The 23,571-nt window shown below is 44.0% G+C and overlaps 1 protein-coding gene across 2 annotated transcripts in view; it reads left to right on the top strand.

The window, feature by feature from the left end:
* Nucleotides 1-23,571, top strand: part of LOC126293475 (uncharacterized) — a 282,060-nt gene that overhangs the window by 123,452 nt on the left and 135,037 nt on the right. For both annotated transcript variants that reach the window (XM_049986718.1, XM_049986717.1), the window contains exon 4: nt 7,240-9,227. In XM_049986718.1, the coding sequence (XP_049842675.1) occupies nt 7,240-9,227 (1,988 nt within the window). The remainder of the gene's footprint in view (nt 1-7,239; nt 9,228-23,571) is intronic.

The raw sequence follows: 23,571 nt of genomic DNA, 5'->3' as shown, positions 1-23,571 counted from the left end.
CTTTCACCACACCAATTAGAAATTCTTTCTAAGACACCTTGTATCTTCATGTAGTCACTCAACTTCGACACCTCACCGCACAACACATAATAAGCAAATTAACCGCAGATTGGTGCCCGCCGTGTCCGGCAAATCATGTATACATAGATTAATAGTGGTTCTGTCACACTTCCCTGGGGCACTGCTGACGATACCCTTGTCTCTGTTTAACACTCGACGTCGAGGACAACATACTGGCTTCTGTTATTTAAGAAATCGTCGAGTCACACTCAGAACGCTCGCACGCCGGACGGGGTGGCCGAGCGGTTCTAGGCGCTTCAGTCTGGAACCGCGCCACCGCTACGGTCGCAGGTTCGAATCCTGCCTCGGGCATGGATGTATGTGATGTCCTTAGGTTAGTTAGGTTTAAGTAGTTCTGAGTTCTAGGGGACTGATGACCTCAGAAGTTAAGTCCCATAGTGCTCAGAGCCATTTGAACGTACGTTCGTACCTTCGTTAACAGCCTGCAATGGGGCACCGTGTCATATGCTTTCTGAAAATCTAGAAGTGTGGAATCAGCCTATTGTCCTTCCTCCATTGTTCGTAGTATATCAAGTGAGAAAAGGGGAAGCTGAGTTTCCCCAGATCGATGCTTCCTAAAACCATGCTGATTCGTGGACATGAGCTTCTCAGTATCAAGGAAGTTTATTATATTGGAACTGACAATATGTTCAAGGATTCTGCAGAAAATTTTTCGGATTTGTTCCTTTACCCTTCATGTATACTGGTGCCACCTGTGATTTTTTTTCCACTCGCTTGAGACTTTGTGCTGGGCGAGAGATTCACGATAAATGCAGGCTAGAGTAAGGAGCCAAAGTCGTACAGTATACTTTGTAAAAGCGGATTGGGATTCCATCCGTACCTGGTGCTTTATTTTCTTTCATATCTTTCAATTATTTCTCTGCATTATGGATGCTTATTAGTGTGTCATGCATATGGAAGTTGTTGTTGGTCAAATGACGGTATGTTTGCACGATTATCCTGTGTAAACGATTTATTGAACGTGAACTTCTGCAGGAGATTGTAACCTGGAACGAATAGCCCTTTCGGTGCTTTTTGTGCTCCTTTTATTTCCTTCTGTGGGTGCCCACCGAAGACTACCACAGAAGTCACACTACCACAGCGTTTTGACTGTCGCCGCTGTACGTAGCCACAAACGTTTTCAAAATAGCACAAAAATATTCGCCCAGGAGGAAGCTACTATCTGATACATCAGCTTTGCTCTTCCCAGCTGTTACATGTGAGTTAAGCCAGAGTAACATGTGACTTGTCTCTCTGAAAATGCCTTCCTCCCATAAAATGGCAATGGAAAGGGAGCAAGTTCGTACTTGAAGTATTTTTTTCAGGTCATTATCAGACTGATTAGAGATGGTCAGCCTGTGGCTTCAGCGCACATGTGTTGTTTAAAGTTAGAATTGAAAAGCAGTGATCTTTGAAATTAAAAACATATTCAGGCAATGACCTAGGGAACAGACCGGGAAGCCCTTCTCCAGAGGCAAGCTTGAAACGCAGCAGTCAACTTTGCATGCCAGTTACATTGAAAATAAGATTATTTCTGTAGTTAGAGGACGATATCGGGCCGAATTCCACAGGGAACTTCCTTATTCACGTATACCTGAGCTTTAATAACCGCATTTCCTTTTTCATTTAATGTGGTGCTAGGCTCTCTTGTTTGCTGGTGATTTTTTGCGTACGTGAGAAGGCACAGCGCGTTGGATGTGGTCGGACAGGGAATGTGCAAAAAAAGGTTCTTTGGCGAGAGAACAGGCAGATGCAGCTGTTTTTTAATAGTAGGAGGAAATTCTGATGTGTGATTGTATAAAAATACATTTTAATTTCACGAGAGAGAGTAGTTTGACGATGGTATCATAATAAGCTGCACCTATCGATTGGTACAGTTTTTTCTTATATACAGACACCACACAGGACAGGACGATAGGTACTCCTTTCAATCTTCTGCAACATGGACTAGAAACTGTTTTGAAACTTCTTTTCGTATAAATGATGATTACCTCTTCTCTGTCGTAGTAAGACAATGCTGACGATGCGGCATTCGTCTTTTTGAAAACTATTCCCATTCATCCGTAGATTTGCTGCAATGGTTCATGATGCCGGTAGAATGAAACAGGTGTCGTGAAGCTCATAGAAATAAAATACGTTTCTTCCACGAACTATGCACTCCTTATTTGTTACATACATACATATATACGTCCGTACACCACTTCTCGAATATAAGACTTTTAAACCTGGCGGGAATTTTAAATCAAACAGTGGACATTTTTATATTGATTTCGACTATAAGACACACCTGAAATTTGGAGTCAATTTTTTGAAGAAAAAGTGCGTCTTACAGTCCGTAAAATACGGTGATTGATGTTTTTAGAGAATAAACCAACGTGTTTAAATGGCATATTGTTACACACCTTCCACTCAAATTAATTATTTTTTATGTAAATGTCCAGTTTAGGATTTACAGTTTGCGCCATTAACAATTAGCGTTATCCAGTTAAATTGTGTGCACGTAAACTCATACGTAAGGTCTTAAAGGCGTGGCCCTACTCACAATTAATTTTCTGGTTAATGATAACTTTCCACGCGCGGGGATTTCGCAAACTGCTATCAGCTTGTCATTATTATAGCTCATTTGGCATGAGGAGTGAACCTGGACTTCGTTCATGCTACACAGAAAATCAGAATGTGCTGTAAGTTTACGCTCGACTCACATAGTCAATTTACAGGTCTCTCTTTCACTAACGGAGTTTCACCATCATTCAAGACTTTCAGCACAGGTAAAGCACACAGCCTAATGTGAATCTAACAGTTTGAACGAACGAACACCTGCTGCAATATAGCAACAACGCGCCCATTCACAGCAGTTAAATAATCAAGTGTCGGAAGCTTTGCAAAACTCAAAGGGCTGTCCAGTGGAAGGGCGAATACTGTTGAGGGGTGGGAGTGAGGGAAGATAGGGAACTCGTGTCAACATTGGGCCAGCAATTAAAATAAAGTAAGATTTATTTTAAACTATATTTTGTTGAAATATAACTGTGTGTAAAAGAGTTGAAAATATGAGTTTTTTTCCCTACTTACTCCCCAGAAATTAAACGAATGTAATGAAGTACATGTACGGCGAGGTGGCAAAAGTCATGGTATAGCGATATGCACATATAAAAATGGCGGTAGCATCGCTTACATAACGTATAAAAGGTCAGAGCGTTGACGGACTGATCATTTGTACTCAGGTGACTCATATGAAAAGGTTTCCCACGTAATTATGCTCGCACGACTGGAATTAACAGACTTTGAACGCCGAATGGTTTTTGGAGCTAGAGGCATGGGAATTCGATATTCCGAGATCCACAGTGTCAAGATTTTGCCGAGAGTACCAAATTCCTGGCATTACCTCTCACCACGAACAACACAGTGGCCAGCGTCCTTTACTTAACGACCAAGAGCAGCGGTGCTCACGTGTTGTCAGCGCTAAGAGACAAGCAGCACTGCGTGAAATAACCGCGGAAAGTAATGCGGGACGTACGACGAACGTACCCGCTAAAACAGTATGGCGAAATTTGGCGTTAATGGGCTGTGGCAGCAGATGGCCGTTGCGATTGCAGCGCCTCTCCTGGGCTCGTGTCCATATCGGTTGGACCGTAGACCACTGGAAAACCGCGGCCTATTCAGATGAGTTCCGATTTCAGCTGGTAAGTGTTTGTGTGGCGGAGATCCCATGAAGCCATGGACCGAAGTTGTCAACAAGGCACTATGTGAGCTGGTATAGCTCTGTAATTGTGTGGGCAGTGTTTACAAGGAATGGACTGAGTCATCTGGTCCAACTGGGAATGGTATGTTTGTCTTCTTGGAAATCATTTTCAGCCATTCATGGACTCCACGTTCCCAAAGAACGATGGGATTTTTGTGGACGACAACGCGCCATGTCACCGAACCACAGTGGTTCACTATTGGTTTGAAGAACATACTGGAGAACTCGAGCGGATGATTTTTCCATCCCGACTTCCCACACGAATTCCATCGAACATTTACGGGACGCAATCGAGAGGTCAGTTGGTGTACAACATCCTGCACCGGTAACACGTTTGCAATTATTGACGGGTATAGAGGCACCATGGCTCAATATTTCTCCAGGAGACTTCCAGCGGCTTGTTGAGTTCATGCTACATCGCGTTATTGCACTACATCGGGCAAAAGGAGGTCCGACACGATACTGGGAGATATCCTAACTTTTGTCACCTCAGTAATATATATATATATTTGCATAGATAATGGCTTAAAGATATATTCAGGAATATTGTTTTTGACTGAGGATGGTATTTTCAGTTTTCAGTCCACTTTTATTGAAATTGTTAATGCAACATTCCTCAGCGTGTATGTGGAGCAATTAGAAATATTTTGTATACCTCAATAAGGAAATTAAGTATTGTAGAGCATTGTGTACAAAACTGCATTGAAAAAAGTTAGTAGTACGAAACGATTGATATATCTAATTTTTTGCGGGTTCTTGATATTGTTGCAGATTTTCACAGCCTCGTATCTCAGTAGATGTTCTGAATTTTTCAACATGTTGTATACGAAAGTAGCAGGAAACTTAATGCTCTTTACAACTGATAATTGCATATTTTTTGCCTAAAATGCAGTGCATTTGATTAAGATCCATTGTTTATTGTTAGTACTATTAATTGTTCGACCTCTGGCACTGCCAAACACATCGGCATTCTCCTACAGTTCTTTGCTGGAAAAAAACTGACACATTAGAAATTCTAGTCATTTTGTCAAAGAATTAATATTCGTTATGTTGAGTCCTTGGGTGAATTATAGTCAGTTTTGTCGTATCACGGTGTGGGATGGTTCCACTTAATGATGTGATAGCAGAGTTAGGAGGGATTTGGGTCTCTCACCAACTTACTTTCGGTTGGACAAAAATTCTTGTAGTGAACTGATGATGTGGCTATGGCCTATGGGATACCTACTCAGCGCAGTTGTAGCAAATTTCTGTTATGCAAAAGTTTGAAGGAACGATTCCTCACATGACAAAGAAGAAACCATCATGTTGATTTTGCTATGTTGATGACACTTCCGTTGTGTGGGTACATGGAGAAAAAGACTCTTCAGAATTTCTAAATTTTCTGATTGATTCTAATTCTAATGACAGAAAATCCTAGTTTTGTGTTAAATAAGTAAATGGGTCAAAGCTGTCTGTCCAGACACACTGTGACTGTAATGGCATTGAAATAGAGGATGACACAGAAAAACCGGAAATACTAAACGTCTTTTTCTAAAACTGTTCCACAGAGGGATATCGCATTATAGTTCCTCCTTTAAATCGACGCAATGACAGTTGTTGAAATGCATTGATTAGCCAGAACATTATGACCACGTAACTAGTAAATGGTATATACCAGTATGTCCACCTTTGGCACAGATAACAGCAGTGACGTGTCGTGGCATGGCAGCGATACAGCCTCGCAACAGTGCGCTGATACCGTGTATGGCTCTTTCTGTACATACACTACTGGCCATTAAAATTGCTGCACCACGAAGATGACGTGCTACAGACTCGAAATTTAACCGGCAGGAAGAAGATGCTGTGATATGCAAATGAATAGCTTTTCGGAGCATTCACACAAGGTTGGCGCCGGTGGCGACACCTACAACGTGCTGACATTAGGAAAGTTTCTAACCGATTTCTCATACACAAACAGTAGTTGACCGGTGTTGCCTAGTGAAACGTTGTTATGATGCCTCGTGTAAGGAGGAGAAATGCGTACCATCATGTTTCCGACTTTGATAAAGGTCGGATTGTAGCCTTTCGCGATTGCGGTTTATCGTATAGAAACATTGCTGCTCGCATTGGTTGAGACCCAATGACTGTTAGCAGAATATGGAATCGGTGGGCTCAGAAGGGTAATACGGAACGCCGTGCTGGATCCCAACGGCCTCGTATCACTAGCAGTCGAGATAACAGGCAGCTTATCCTCATCGCTGTAACGGATCGTGCAGCCACGTCTCGATCCCCGAGTCAACAGATGGGGGCGTTTGCAAGACAACAACCATTTGCACGAACAGTTCGACGTTTGCAGCAGCACTGACTATCAGCTCGGAGACCGTGGCTGCGGTTACCCTTGACGCTTCATCGCAGACAGGAGCGACTGCGATGGTGTACTCAGCGACGAATCTGGGTGTAGGAATGGCAAAACGTGATTTTTCAGATGAATCCAGGTTCTGTTTACAGCATCACGATGGTCGCATCCGTGTTTGGCCACATCTCGGTGAACGCAAACTGGAAGCGTTTATTCGTCATCGCCAAACTGATACATCACCCGGCGTGATGGTATGAGGTGCCATTGGTTACACGTCTCGGTCACCTCTTGTTCGCATTGACGGCACTTTGGACAGTGGACGTTACCTTTCAGATGTACCCTTCATTCGATCCCTGCGAAACCCTACATTTCAGCAGGATAATGCACGACCGCATGTTGCAGGTCCTGTACGGGCTTTTCTGGATACAGGAAATATTCGACTGCTGCCCTGGTCAGCACATTCTCCAGATCTCTCACCAACTGAAAACGTCTGCTGAGTGGTGGCCGAGCAACTGGCTCGTCACATTACGCCAGTCACTACTCTTGATGAAGTGTGGTATCGTGTTGAAGTTGCATGGGCAGTTGTACCTGTACACGCCATCCAAGCTCTGTTTGACTCAATGCCCAGGCGTATCAAGGCCGTTATTACGGCCAGAGGTGGTTGTTCTGAGTACTGATTTCTCAGGATCTATGCACCCAAATTGCGTGAAAATGTAATCACAACCCAGTTCTAGTATAATATATTTGTCCAATGAATACCCGTTTATGATCTGCATTTCTTCTTGGTGTAGCAATTTTAATGGCCAGTAGTGTATTTTAGATTTTCTCTTATATTGTTCGTGTGGATGACCATGCACGAGATTGGGAGAGAATGGATGTATTTGTGTAAGACTTATTCTTCCCCTTTTGTTTACCACTTCAGTTTTTACTAATATCTGTAAGGCACTGATAACCTCGCCTTTGACTACCCAGAACACACACACACACACACACACACACACACACACACACACACACACACACACAAAACATTTTCCACTTCCACTCAGCATGTTAATTAAAAATACAGTTTTTGACATATAATTTCTTTTCTTTTTCATTCCAGGAGAGCCATAAAAAGGGTCGTACCCGGAGAACGTTAGACATTTTGATGAAGGAACTGGACAGGTCGGAGGCCCCTCGGGAGTTAGGTGAACTCGACAGGAAATGTGTTATGGACTCGTGGCAGGAAGACTTTTGGAGGAAGTGTAACAGTGACTCAGAAAAGAGAATTCGTTCTGTGAATGAAAAGAATTTGACCAATCGGCCTTCCACCAATGCCAGACTACCTGTTGATGCCCAAATAGGTAAAGGAAGAGAGAATTTGCTAATGAAAGCGGCGGCATCATTGAAACTATCTAATCTGTTCTACAGTGCAAATCATTATACTTTGCCTTCATTACAACCTGTTGTGATGGTAGATAAATTAAATGATGAATCTACAGAGTTACCAGCAAATCGTGCAGTCAATGGTACTATCGTAGCTACATCCAAACCCGGTGAGAGGAGAAAATTTTTTGTAACTGAACCAAAGTGGCCGGCTCTTCGCAGCAGCGGTTTAAATGGCAGAGTCAATGGAGTATGCAATGGGAGGTATTTGCCTAGCTCACCTCGTACGAAATTTGGAGGAAAGAAAGGTGCCACTTTGCTGGGGAAAAGAAATGGATCTCATGCTCTGAACGGCAATCCATTGGCTACATCTACACCTGCAGAGAGAAGAATTCTTTTTGTAGCTGATCGGAACGGTCATACTATACAATATGAAGAAATGAAAGGTGCCGCTTTGCGGGGGAAAGGGAGTGGCTCCGAGGAAACTGTACTTGGTGAACCTAGGTTGTCCAGTAATGGAAGACGTAGCTCGAAACAAATGGCTGACTGCAGCGCGGAACTAGATGAAGAAACAGCCGTACTGTCAACACTTATCCAAGTGAATGGAATACACGAAGGGAGCAGCATTTGGAAAGAAACCGTGCCCTCGAGGAAAACTGGACCGGGTGGCTGTGCAAAGAGAAAGACTTCTCCCATTAAAGACAACAGCATTGTTAAAGTTAGGAGGACAGATGAACGTTCAGAAGAATATGAAAGAGGTACGCGAAGTTGTGTACGTGGTTTGTTTGAAGATCAGTCAGAAGGATGCGAAAAAACACTCGCAGATGTAAATGAACCGCAACGTTCTCAGAATGGCGCTATTGTCAATCAGTCTGGTCCAACCAGGGAGGCTGTACAGTGTGAGCAAGAGAGTTCTGTTAACAGTAGTAGGAAATGTGTAACAACCGCATTAGAAGTTGACATTAGCGGTGATTTGTCTGGTAATGTAGTGAATAGTGACTGTGAATCTTCCACTGCAGACTGTAACACGGTAGAGAGCACAGGTGAATTAAATGTACCAGGTTGTGAAAATGAAACTAGTAGTGACGATTGTCAGAGCGCTTCTTCATATGGCGTGTCTTCCTCTTTGCAGCCAGTGGTTGTCCTCAGAAAGTTAACCTGCGACGAAATCAGACATTATACCTCGGAAAGGCTCGCACCGAGAGAGGAAACTTCCCAGAAGTGTGTTGAACAATGCGGAAGCATAGATAATTTGGAGATATCAAGTGAACAGTCTCTGCTTTCCTTTGAGAACAGAATGTTTTCTGGTGGCTTCACGAAAGGCTACAGGAAGTCGTATGGTAAGAAAAGCAAGTTTTTCAAAGGTGATGCGGCATCACTTGGAGACCAAGGTAATGGGCAGTCATGTGAGCAAGAGAGTCCAGAAACTGAAAGTGAAGAAAGAGTGTTCAGGGCAATAGGGCCAAATCCTGCAACAGAGTTGCGCCTCCCAGATGTGGAGCGAAACAGTGTGGCCAACAGCCTACGGGATTACAGTTGTAATGGTGTGAGAGAAAATGCATTGGACAAACTTGTCGGAGGCGCTGATGCAGACAACTTTGTCTCCAAACGCGGGAACGATAAAGTGTCCCCAAATTCTGGTTTCAGCAACGGAGAAGTTGTAGGACCAGATATCTCTTCAGCCGAAGCAGTTCCGCCATTTAAAATGTCAGCCTCTGATAACAGGTAAGTAAAATATAATTTTGCTATTATTACAACAACATAGTTGTTTTTAAATAAGTTGTCGAGGATCGCCGGCCAGTGTGGCCGAGCAGTTTTTGGCGCTTCAGTCCGGAACCGCGCGACCACTACGGTCGCAGGTTCGAATCCTGCCTCGGGCATGGATGTATGTGATCTCCTTAGGTTAATTAGGTTTAAGTAGTTCTAAGATCTAGGGGCCTGATGACCTCAGATGTTAAGTCCCATAGTGCTCAGAGCCATTTGAACCATTTGTCGAGGATCGATACTAAGTCTGATGGAGGAGATTGAATGAACTCCGAAATGTGTATAAGCGTGGGTACAAGATCTCTGTAGTGGATGACATTCCCTCACAATTACTGTGATCCTTGGATAAGTGATCCAAGACAAAATTATTCCACCAGGTGAGCAAGAGAGATGAGACAGGTGAAATACCCTCAGACTTGAGGAAGAATGAAATAATTCCAGTTCGAAAGTAGGCAGTGTTGCAAGGTGTAAGTGTAATAAGTCATGGTTGCAAAGTATTGAAACAAACTATTTGCGTAGGAATGGAAAAACTGGTAGAGTTTGACCTCTGGGGTGATCAGTTTGAGTACTGAAGAAGTGTAGGAACATGTGATGCAATACTGATCCTACGACTTGTATTATAAGATAGGTTGAAGAAAGGCAAACCTACATTATAGCATTTGTAACTTACAGGAATATTTTGATGATGCGGACTGAACTACAGTCTCTGAAATTATGAAAGTGAGAGGGATAAAATGGAGAAAGAGAGAGGTTATTTGCAAATTGTGCAGAAACCAGTCTACAGTTACAAGAATCAAAGGACATCAAAGAGAAACAGTGGCTGAGAAAGGAGTGCGACAGGCTTTTAGCCAATACATGACTTATTCAATATCTATATTCAGGAAGGTGTGAAGGAAACCATGGAGAAGATTGCAGGGGTTCAAAGTTCAGGAAGAGAAAATAAAATCTTGGAGGTTTGTTGGTGATGTAATTCTCTCGGAAACTGAAACGGATTTGAAAGAGTAGTTGAACTTGAAAGGTTAATGTTTTGAGAAGGGATCATAAAATGAACTTCAATAAAAGTGAAATCAGAGTAATAGAGTGTACTCGAATTAAAGCAGGCGTTTCTGAGGGAATTGATTAGAAATGATGCCCAAAAGGTAGTAAAGGAGTTGAGCGACACTATGTGATCAAAAGTATCCGGACACCTGGCTGAAAATGACAAGTTCGTGGCGCCCTCCATAGGTAATGTTGGAATTCTGTATGTTGTTGATCCACCCTTAGCCTTAATGACAGCTTCCACTTTCACAGGCATACGTTCAATCAGGTGCTGGAAGGTTTCTTGGGGAATGGCAGCCTGTTCTTCACGGAGTGCTGCACAGAGGAGAGGTATCGATGTCTGTTGGTGAGGCCTGGCACGAAGTCGGTGTTTTAAAACATCCCAAAGGTGTTCTATAGGATACAGGTCAGGACTCTGTGTAGGCCAGTCTATTACAGGGACGTTATTGTTGTGTAACCGCGCATTATGGACTGGTGTTCGCCATTCCCGAACTGCTCTTCAACAGTGCGAAGCAAGAAGGTGCTTAAAACATCAATGTAGACCTGTGCTGTGATAGTTCCACGCAAAACAACAAGGGTGTGCAAGCCCCCTCCATGAAAAACATGACCACATCATAACACCACCACCTCCGAATTTTACTGTTGGCACTACACACGCTGGCAGTTTATGTTCACGGAGCATTCGCTATACCCACACCCTGTCATCGGATTGCTACATTGTGTACCGTGATTCGTCGCTCCACACAACGTTTTTCCACCGTGCAATCGTCCAATATTTATGCTCCTTGCTTGCCAAGATGCCAAGCGGGCATCTTCTGGCGTTTGCCGGTGTGATGTTCGACTTATGAGCAGCTGCTCGTCCATGAAATCCAAGTTTTCTCACCTCCTGCCTAACTGCCATAATACTTGCAGTGGACCCTAATGCAGTTTGGAATTCCTATGTGATGGTCTGGATAGGTGTCACCTATTACACATTGTGACCCTCTCCAACCGTCGGCGGTCTCTGTCAATCAACAGACGAGGTGTGTCTGTACGCTTTAGTGCTGTACGTGTCCCTTTACGTTTCCACTTCACTTTCACATCGGAAACAGTGGACCTAGTGATGTTTAGGAGTGTGGAAATCTCGCTTACAGACGTATGACGCAAGTGACACCCAATCACCTGACCACATTCGAAGCCCATGAGTCCCGCAGAGCGCCCCATCTGCTTTCTCACGCAGTCTAATGACTACTGAGGTGGGTAATATGGAGTACCTGGCAGTAGGTGTCGGCACAATGCCCCTAATATTAAAAAACGTATGTTTTGGGGGTGTTCGGATACTTTTGATCACATAGTGTGTTTGGGAAGCCGCACACCAGTCTTCGGGCTGAACGCCAGGACAATATTTAGGTCTATTTGTACTCTCTACCAGCCACCATACATCTTGCGGCAATGTGTATGTACTGGATGCAGACTATATACCTGGTATGAACATCAGTTCAGTCAGTGTATGTTGAAATGAAGAGAATTTGCCAATTAACCAATGGTCAGGAGTGCAACATTGTGTAGCTACAACCACAAAATAGCAGGCAATTAGTGACTAATGCCTGAAAGTCAATACCCCTGGTGAACTGACTGTATGAACTTTTGAGGCCAGAACGATAATTCATAATGTATGAAGAATTTTCGATGGGGTGTGCCAATCATTTTTCTACCATAAGTCATTATGTGAAATAATTATACAGGGTAATTATTAAGTCCATGAAATATTTTTAAAATGTGATATTAAACATGGTGTTAAAAATTATAGAGTATGCGAAAGAGAGTCTCTCTCTCTCTCTCTCTCTCTCTCTCTCTCTCTCTCTCTCTCTCTCTCTCTCTCTCTTTCTTTCTTTTACGGGATACTGCCAAGTTAGTTTGAAAAACAGCCTACAGAGGCCCTGTTGACTTAAGTTGTTGAAAATTGTGGCGAAACACGCAGACAAAGCATTGTGTGTGCATTAAAATTTGCCCTTTGTCAGTCAGTAGGGAGTGTGCAAAGAGCTATTCGTGGCAAGTTTCATAAGACACCACCAGTTCATATAGTGAAGCGCTACAGGAAAATTCGAAGGGAATTGTTGTTGGTACGATGTGAAATGTTCAGAAGACTAGGCGCGTGAAGGACATGAGACTGCAAAGCTCCACAAAGTTGACCTATCGAGCTAGTGCAGAACTGAACATCCCTTAAGAGTGTGGTTAAGAAAGAAGCTGTACAGATAGCAGCTTCTGCAAGCCATAAACCATGATATCAAATTGCACCATGAGGTTTCCTGAAAAGTTGCGGTTTTATCTTGTGCAGCTACATGAAGAAAAATGTATGCAGGGTGTCCCAGCTATCTTGTCCACCCAAAGTATCTCTGGAACAATAACAGCTATTGGAAAACGACTTTCACCGGTATCAATGTAGGGCTGGGGCCCATGAATGTATATATTTGGAAACATTCTAAAACGAAAGCGTATGTGTTTTTTAACACAAACTTATGTTTTTTTTAAATGGACTTATATTTTTTCTTCAGCAATCCATAGCACGACAAAGCACATACACAATGGCGTTTATTGCATCGCAATATTCCCATTACATCCCGAGATATTAAGACGCGAAGTTGACGCTTTGAAACACCCGATATGAGCTGCTATGCCACGTCCTGAGGCTCAGGCGTGAACCCCATGCTGCCCGTATTATTCGTTTCGGACCTCTTTATAAGTATGGAAGTGTGATTACGCATGTCAATCACATCGCGATTACGGGCAGCATGGGGTTCACGCCTGAGCCTCATGACGTGCGCTAGCAGCGCATGTCGGGTGTTTCAAGCGTCAACTTCGCGTCTCAATATCTCGGGATGTAATGGGAATATTGCGATGCAATCAACGCCATTGTGTATGTGCTTTGTCGTGATATGGATTGCTGAAGAAAAAATATAGGAGGTCCATTTAAAAAAAAAACATAAGTTTGTGTTAAAAAACACATATGCTTTCGTTTTAGAATGTTTCCAAATATGTACATTCATGGGCCCCAGCCCTACATTGATATTGGTGAAAGTTTCAAATAGCTGTTACTGTTCCAGAGATATTTTGGGTGGACAAGATAGCTGGGACACCCTGTATATTGCACTTCTACCACATAACCTCGAACATTTGTGACAACTCATTGCAACAGCTGTTGTTACAGTCACTCTTGATATGCTGTGTTTGGTATAGGTGGATTACAGACTTGGTACTGAATCTCACTAGCTGGAAAGAAACGCTGCTTATGTAAATTACGTATCTCCTAAAGGGGTGGGTATGAAAAGGGAATGAGAAAGTGGAATTCAAGAAAATTTCTGAGCAATTTCAATTAAATGTTGTACCGAGTGATTACAATTAAAGTGCAACTATCCACAGAAGTCCAGTGTTGGCTATAATTATTGTATGTCAGATGAACATGGTAGATATTCTAATGCGTTGAATGCAGAACTAATTGACACTGGAAAAAATAGTTCCCAACTTTCCTACCAAGTGCAAATGTGGTGCTATGCAAATATGCATAGAAATGTTTCCATACGTAATGGAGTAGGAATGGAATGTGGGCAGAAAAGTTTTAGCAAGCGAGAAAAGCTTAATGTATACTGGCCCTCAGGTCAAGTAGACAATGAACGTGTCCCTGGTAAATACTTGTACATATTCCCAGAGCAAAATTGACATGGATTCGAATCAGGCGATCTTGCTGGCCATGCTTCTGGAATACCTCTGGAGATAACATGTTTGTGTAATGTTGCATTGAGTAGATTCTTAACTGGGTGAGTGACATGCGATGGTGTCCCATCTTGCATGAAAACAGTAATTTCCACACAGCTGCACTCTTCCAAAGCAGGAATCACATGCTGTACAAGGAGGTCTCAATAATGTGCAGATGTCATCGTCGACCTGACAGACCCTCTAGGTGTATTCCCTTCAAAGAAGAATGGACTGAGAATTAAGCTGCTTGTGAATCCACACCACACACGAATGCATTGACTTTTCGTGGACAACATGCAGTTCAACAGCATGCTAAAACCGGCAGTTCCGTGCATTCACTGCACCCTGTAATGTAAAATGTGCCTCGGCAATCCATAGAGTATTGCCCTGCCACATGTCATTAAGTGAAGAGCAAGTTCGGAATGTTGCTGTGGCTCATGAGGTTTCAGTTGCTGCACTGTGGGAATATTTTATGGATGTCAATGTAAAATTGACGGAAAAACTATTCGTAATGTTTACCATTGGACGGACAATTCTTGTGACTCTGCACGGGCACTAGTAGTTCCTGGGGCTTGTTCTGCATGGCCAGTTATGACAACAGCAACCTTGTTAATAACTTTAACCAGGTTAGGATGCTTTCCTTTTCCAAGTTCCACACCAAGAGCACCCATGTTTTCGAATTGCACCATCATCATCTTGATCATTTTATGACGTCGGGCATCTCCTCAGACCTTTCAGACGGTGATATTCTCTCAATAAAGCACTGCAATTGCTGCTGTTCGCATAATACAGTTTCATTAACAGAAAATAGTGGTGCTACAGAAGAATGCTGAAGATTAGATTGGTAGATCACATAACTAATGAGGGGGTATTGAATAGAATTGGGGAGAAGAGGAGTTTGTGGCACAACTTTACGAGAAGAAGGGACCGGTTGGTAGTACATGTTCTGAGGCATCAAGGGATCACAAATTTAGCATTGTAGGGCAAGAGATGAATACACTAAGCAGATTGAGAAGGATGTAGGCTGCAGTAGGTATTGGGAGATGAAGAAGTCTGCACAGGATAGAGTAGCATGGAGAGCTGTATCAAACCAGTCTCAGGACTGAAGACAACAACAGAACACAATCTCTATTCTTGAAATGAAATGAAATGTCGTGTGGCTAGGGCCTCCTGTCGGGTAGACCGTTCGCCTGGTGTAGGTCTTTCGATTTGACGCCACTTCGGCGACCTGCGCGTCTGTGGGGATGAAATGATGATAATTAGGACAACACAACAGCCAATCCATGAGCGGAGAAAATCTCCGACCCACCCGGGAATCGAACCCGGGCTCTTAGGATTGACAGTCTGTCACTCTGACCACACAGCTACTGGCGGCCGACATCTCTATTCTTGATAGCCATACACGTTATGGCTTGTCAAATGACAGGTTGGATGTCACAGTCATACAAATAGTGTACAGCACCAGATTTTCATCTGGTGGCAAAAATTGGAACTATCTTTTTCTTTGCTGCACAATTTGGTACCTTATTAACACATTAACATATCTACTATCTTTGCTCCATACAGTAATTACAGCCCATGTGGACCTCTGTGAATAGCTGCACTTTAATTATAACAACCCAGTCAGTATATACGTGGCTTGTAACCTGTGCAATTGTATAAAGATCCTACGGAGGTAATATGTACCCCTACCACCCCATGAGGTGAATGTGTAATTGAAAAACCATGACATGTAAAATTATTCGATAAAAACCGATTTAGTATCGAATCTATAATTTTCTGGATCACTGGCCTCATTCGTGATAGTCCCAAGGATGTCTCATCATGGGAAATGGGGGGGGGGGGGGAGTTGACTTTGACCTATCAGTTTATCCATGAAACTTCTGAAAACGTTTCTGCCAAACTTGGAACAAATATGATTTGCTACCTGGAAAAAATTAACTGTGACAGGAAGTTACCCCTAGAAAACCCAATGGCTCAAGCTAGGCACGAAAAGGTATTACATAAAAACCCAGGAAGGTCTGGATCAATAAATTTCAACCAAATTTGGTATGTGCAGGACTCCTTACTCGTATAAAAATTCTGTCGAGGTAAGATACCCCTAGGTGACATGTAAAACTTAAAAATTACTGGTTGTTGTATCTTGTATGTATTTTTTTTAACTGCAAAGCAAAATCTGTCTCTTAAGCCTTTCATGCTTCAGGCATGCCCTTTATATTCTGCGCTGAGGCGACTTTTATTGTGGCTGTAGTGCTCGCCAAACGCTGGTACCCGTGTTGAGAGATGATATTCCAGCCTATACAAAATATTTATCATCCGATTTTTCGAGAATATTCGGTGAAAAAAAATAATTTTTTGCACCTTACAGTATGACATCTTCCCTTGTGAAAGGACTGATTTTGTTTTCGGTGTATTATAGTTACTGTGCTGCATCAAATTAAGTTAAAACATTGCGCGAAATTTCAAAGATTTTGCAGAGATAAAAACCCATTGAGTAAACCTTGCTTGTGGTTGATTTCAGCTCACACGCTACAGTGAGTGAAATGTAGGTAAGACATCCAAATTTTATTTAAAACAGAGAACAGATGAATATCTCATTTCAGTCACGGGTAATTGGGTTTTATATTCGATGGATGGTCGCATATGACGCGCTCATTCAAGTCCGTGCAAATTGCGAACCGTGGTCATGGCAATCGTCCTATCTACTAGATGTGAACCCGGCTTTCATCTACATCCATACTCTGCAAGCCACCTGATGGTGTGTGGCGGAGCGTACCTTGAGTACCTCTATCGGTTCACCCTTCTATTCCAGTCTCTTATTGTCCGTGGAAAGAAAGATTGTCGGTATGCCTCTGTGTGGGCTCTAATCTCTCTGATTTTATCCTCATGGTCTCTTCGCGAGATATACGTAGGACGGAGCGATACTCCTCGGTGAAGATACTCCTCGGTGAAGATATGTTGTCGAAACTTCAACAAAAGCCTGTACTACTGAGCGTCTCTCCTGCAGAGTCTTCCACTGGAGTTTATCTATCATCTCCGTAACGCTTACACGATTACTAAATGATCCTGTAAAGAAGCGCGCTGCTCTCCGTTGGATCTTCTCTGTCTCTTCTATCAACCCTATCTGGTACGGATCCCACACCGCTGAGCAGCATTCGAGCAGTGGGTGAACAAGCGTACTGTAACCTACTTCCTTTGTTTTCGGACTGTATTTCCTTAGGATACTTCCATTGAATCTGTCTGGCATCTGCTTTACCAAGATTAATTTTATATGGTCATTCCACTTTAAATCACTCCTAATGCCTACTCCCAGATAATTTATGAAATTAACTGCTTCCAGTTGCTGACCTGCTATTTTGTAGCAAAATGATAAGGGTTCTATCTTTCTATGTACACTCCTGGAAATGGAAAAAAGAACACATTGATACCGGTGTGTCCGACCCACCATACTTGCTCCGGACACTGCGAGAGGGCTGTACAAGCAATGATCACACGCACGGCACAGCGGACACACCAGGAACCGCGGTGTTGGCCGTCGAATGACACTAGCTGCGCAGCATTTGTGCACCGCCGCCGTCAGTGTCAGCCAGTTTGCCGTGGCATACGGAGCTCCATCGCAGTCTTTAACACTGGTAGCATGCCGCGACAGCGTGGACGTGAACCGTATGTGCAGTTGACGGACTTTGAGCGAGGGCGTACAGTGGGCATGCTGGAGGCTGGATGGACGTACCTCCGAATTGCTCAACACGTGGGGCGTGAGGTCTCCACAGTACATCGATGTTGTCGCCAGTGGTCGGCGGAAGGTGCACGTGCCCGTCGACCTGGGACCGGACCGCAGCGACGCACGGATGCACGCCAAGACCGTAGGATCCTACGCAGTGCCGTAGGGGACAGCACCGCCACTTCCCAGCAAATTAGGGACACTGTTGCTCCTGGGGTATCGGCGAGGACCATTCACAACCGTCTCCATGAAGCTGGGCTACGGTCCCGTACACCGTTAGGCCGTCTTCCGCTCACGCCCCAACATCGTGTAGCCCGCCTCCAGTGGTGTCGCGACAGGCGTGAATGGAGGGACGAATGGAGACGTGTCGTCTTCAGCGATGAGAGTCGCTTCTGCCTTGGCGCCAATGATGGTCGTATGCGTGTTTGGCGCCGTGCAGGTGAGCGCCACAATCAGGACTGCATACGACCGAGGCACACAGGGCCAACACCCGGCATCATGGTGTGGGGAGCGATCTCCTACACTGGCCGTACACCTCTGGTGATCGTCGAGGGGACACTGAATAGTGCACGGTACATCCAAACCGTCATCGAACCCATCGTTCTACCATTCCTAGACCGGCAAGGGAACTTGCTGTTCCAACAGGACAATGCACGTCCGCATGTATCCCGTGCCACCCAACGTGCCCTAGAAGGTGTAAGTCAACTACCCTGGCCAGCAAGATCTCCGGATCTGTCCCCCATTGAGCATGTTTGGGACTGGATGAAGCGTCGTCTCACGCGGTCTGCACGTCCAGCACGAACGCTGGTCCAACTGAGGCGCCAGGTGGAAATGGCATGGCAAGCCATTCCACAGGAATACATCCAGCATCTCTACGATAGTCTCCATGGGAGAATAGCAGCCTGCATTGCTGCGAAAGTTGGATATATATTGTACTAGTGCATGCTCTGTTGCCTGTGTCTATATGCCTGTGGTTCTGTCAGTGTGATCATGTGATGTATCTGACCCCAGGAATGTGTCAATAAAGTTTCCCCTTCCTGGGACAATGAATTCACGGTGTTCTTATTTCAATTTCCAGGAGTGTAGTTACATTACACACCACCATGTTACACGACAAAAGGCACTGATGCGGGTTCTGGCTGTGTGGCTTCAGTTGCTAGAGACTGTGTGTATGTGTTTTGACGAAGGCCTTGCTGGCTGGAAGTTTATTTGTGACACTCCTTTTGTTGTGCCTGTCTGCTACTCCACATCTCCGCTATATAGTGAGTGGCAGCTATCCCATTCATAATATTGTTACATTCCATCCTGGATTTTCCATTGTTTCATTAACTCATTTTTAAAGTGATTAAATGTGTGAAGCAGTGTTAAAAATGATAGCTCGATTCTTAAAGAATCAGTGGGGGGGGGGGGGGCGGGGGGGGGGGGGGAGGATTATTGCTCGCCCTATCTCGTTCGTCTATCGCATTGTCAGTGCAATGCAGGTGCCAGAGTGACTCTGTGAAGAACACTTGCATGAGCATGTCAGCAGTTGCTGGACTATACATCTACATCTACATACATACGCCGCAATCCACCATTCGGTGCGTGGCGGAGGGTACCTCGTACCACAACTAGCATCTTCTCTCCTTGTTCCACTCCCAAACAGAACTAGGGAAAAATGACTACCTATATGCCCCTGTACGAGCCCTAATCTCTCTTATCTTTGTGGTCTTTCCGCGAAATATTAAGTTGGCGGCAGTAAAATTGTAATGTAGTCAGCCTCAAATGCTGATTCTCTAAATTTCCTCAGTAGCGATTGATGAAAAGAACGCCTCCTTTCCTCCAGAGACTCCCACCCGAGTTCCTGAAGCATTTCCGTAACACTCGCGTAATGATTAAACCTACCAGTAACAAATCTAGCAGCCCACCTCTGAAATGCTTCTATATACTACCTCAATCCGACCTGATAGGGATCCCAAACGCTTGAGCAGTACTCAAGAATAGGTCGTATTAGTGTTTTGTAAGCGGTCTTCTTTACAGATGAACCTCATCTTCCCAAAATTCTACCAATGAACCGAAGACAACCATCCGCCTTCCCCACAACTGCCATTACATGCTTGTCCCGCTTCATATCGCGCTGCAATGTTACGCCCAAATATTTAATCGACGTGACTGTGTCAAGCGCTACACCGCTAATGGAGTATTCAAACATTACATTGTTATTTTTCCTATTCATCTGCATTAATTTACATTTATGTATATTTAGAGTTAACTGCCATTCTTTACATCAATCACAAATCCTGTCCAAGTCATCTTGTATCCGCCTACAGCCACTCAAAGACGAGGCCTTCCCGTACGCCATAGCATCATCAGCAAACAGCTGCACATTGCTATCCTCCGTATCCAAAAGATCATTTATGTAGATAGAAAACAGCAGCGGACATACCACACTTCCCTGGGGCACTCCAGATGATACCGTCACCTCCGATGAACACACACCATCGAGGACAACGTACCTGGGTTCTATTACTTAAGAAGTCTTCGAGTCACTCACATACTTGGGAACCAATCCCATATGCTCGTACCGTAGTTAGGAGTCTGCAGTGGGGCACCGAGTCAAACGCTTTCCGGAAGTCAAGGAATATGGCATCCATCTGATACCCTTCATCCATGGTTTGGAAGATATCATGCGAAAAAAGGACAAGATGCGTTTCGCAGGAGCGATGCTTCCTAAAGCCGTGCTGATGCATGGACAGCAACTTCTCTGTCTCAAGGAAATTAATTATATTCTGAGAATATGTTCGAGAATCCTGCAACAAACCGATGTTAAGGATGTTGGTCTGTAATTTTGAGGATCCGTCCTTCTGCCCTTCTTACATACAGGCGTCACCTGCGCTTTTTTCCAGTCGCTCGGGACTTTACGTTGGGCAAGAGACTCGCGATAAATGAAAGCTAAGTAAGAGCCAATGCAGTAGAGTACTCTCTGTGAAACCGAATTGGAATCCCATTAGGACCTTGCGATTTATTTAGTTTCAACTCATTCAGCTGCTTCACAACCCCAGGGATGTCTATCACTATGTCTTCCATACGGGAATCTGTACGAGACTCAAACGGCGGGGAAATATTTCTCAAATGCTAAATTTAAAATTTCAGCTTTTGTTATGCTGTCTTCCGTTATCAGGCCAGACTGATTAGTGAGTGACTGGATGGAAGCCTTCGACCCGCTTACCGATTTTACGTAAGACCAGAATTTCCTTGGGTATTCAGCAAGATCTTTTGCTAAGGTATGACGGTGGTAGTGGCTGAACGCTTCGCGCATCGCTCTTTTTACAGCAGCACGAATCTCTACTAACTTTTGCCTGTCCTGATTCTCTTTCTTGTACCGCGAGTGCAACTGTGTTTGCTTCCTGAGCATTCTCTGAATTGGGCTGTTAAACCACGGGGGGTCTTTTCGGCCTGTAACCCACTTTTTCGGCACATACTTCTCCAATGCGTGATTTACAATGTGTTTAAAATTTGCCCATAATTCTTCCACGTCCATCGTACCGGAAATAAATGAAGTCGATTCATTTACTAAGTGGGATGCTAACTACTGCTTATCTGCTCTTTCTAGTAAGAACACTGTAATGCTTATGAGGATGAAATGTTTTTAAAGTAGATCATCTCAGGAGATAAAAAATAGTCATTACTTTAAACCAGGGAGCAAACACTAGAGCCTGGAATGGGAACGCCCCAGATTTCGAACCAAAATGCAATTCCAGACTGAACTCTGCAGGGAAATGTGATGCTTGCAGTTTCTTGGTGGTGCACATGTGCCCATTCCGTAATATTACCTGGAAAAGAGTCAGCAGTAGACGGTCAGTGCGATACGACTTGCAACGAAATGGAGCTTGAAATTGGAAACTAATGCCAAGGCCTAATATCAAACGGCAGCCTTTTATTTCATGACAACATTCGTTCGCATAAGGCCATCGAGATCATTCGAAGTCTTCTGAATGTGCATCCCGCTACAGTTGCCTCAGCCCATGGATTTCGATTTATGAGGGGATACTGAAAGAAACCAGAATAACATTGCCGAGTGCGGAACTTGTGTAGTACGCATTTTTGCCGCTAGGCACGTGTAGCGCGCCGGCCGCGGTGGTCTCGCTGTTCTAGGCGCGCAGTCTGGAACCGTGTGACTGCTACGGTCGCAAGTTCGAATTCTGCCTCGGGCATGGATGTGTGTGATGTCCTTAGGTTAGTTAGGTTTAAGTAGTTCTAGGGGACTACTGACCACAGCAGTTGAGTCCCATAGTGCTCAGAGCCATTTGAATGTGCAGCGCAACTCATTGCCAGTTCTGTGCTACCTGTGTTGTCAACCTGCTTTGTTCTATTCATGTGCACAGTGATTGTTTTTGCTAATGCTGTTTTGTTGTTGTTTCATTTTGTATGATAACAGGTTTAAGTGAACAACATGCAGCTGTGAAATTTTGTTTTCTAATAAGTAAGAATGCTGCTGGAACTGTTTTAATGTTGAAAACATCTTATCAAGATGACACTATAGGGAAAACTCGAGTACAGGGTGAAAAGTATTTAAATCGACAAACTCTGTGAGGTTGTAGGGGACATCAAAACAAATATTTTTCCCTAATGTCAGTTTTTCCTATGAGGATTATTTAAACCGGTGGAGGCCGTATTACACTCTTCAGTTGTTAGAGGCCATATTATGATCTTCAGTTGTTAGAGGGTGTATTACGCTCTTCAGTTGTAGGCAACTGCTGTCCACCAGTGTAGTAGTGCATTGTCTCTGTTTACTAATGGAGTGATACACCTTGAGTGAGTATACTGATATGTTTGTTGCATACTACGTAGCACACCACAACGGACGAGGTGCACAACGGGTTTATCAACAACAATATCCTAATCGCCGTATCCCGAATCATACAACCTCTGTTGCTGTGTATCAACGTCTGCGTGAGACCGGGTCATTTAGCAGATTACCTGGACAGGGACGCCATCATACGGTAATAACGCTGCAATTTGAGGAAGCTGTCTTGCAGCATGTGGAGTGGGATCCTTCAATCAGCACTCGTGCAATTACACAGAACATGGGGACGAATCAGACGAATGTAAGAACTGTCCTTCGAGAGCAATTGCTACATCTATTTCACTTACAGTGTGTCCACAACCTGGAACCAGTTGATTATCCATCCAGAGCACAGTTTTCGCAGTGGTACCGGGAACAGTGTGAAATGCATCCTACATTTCCATCCTTTGTGTAGTTTACCAATGAAGCAATGTTCAGGCGTGATGGAGTCTTTAACATGCACAATTCACATGATTGGAGTGAGGATAGCCCACATGCCACAGTTACTAGTGCTCATCAAGTGCGGTTCTTCGTTACTGTGTGGGTCAGTGTTGTTGGGGACTGTTTAATTGGGCCGTATCTGCTACCTAGGCCATTAAATGGCAGGCACTATTACAGTTTTTTTCTCCAGAGCATTGCCAGAATTGCTGGAAGACGTCCCACTCCCTACAAGTCAACGCATATGGTTCCAACATGACGGGGCTCCGGCACATTTCACTCGTCGTGTGCATCGATTCCTGGACCGACAGTTACCAGAAATGTGAATTGGCAGAGGCGGTCCTATACCATGGCTTGCTCAATCCCTAGATATGTACCCTCTAGGCTTTTTTGTGTGTGGGGAGAGATGCGCAACCTTGTTTAGGCAATTCCTGTTGCATCAGAAGAGGATCTGATTGCCCGGATAGTAGCAGCAGCAGGAAGAGTTCAGGATACTCCTGGGGTTTTTGCCTGTGTCAGAGAGAAAATGATCCAACGGTGCAACCTTTGAT

The sequence above is a fragment of the Schistocerca gregaria genome, chromosome 10 (genome assembly GCF_023897955.1).
Source record: "Schistocerca gregaria isolate iqSchGreg1 chromosome 10, iqSchGreg1.2, whole genome shotgun sequence".
NCBI lineage: Eukaryota > Metazoa > Arthropoda > Insecta > Orthoptera > Acrididae > Schistocerca > Schistocerca gregaria.
The sequence above is the reverse complement of the archived record's forward strand: the minus strand, read 5'-3'. Positions and strand labels throughout refer to the sequence as shown.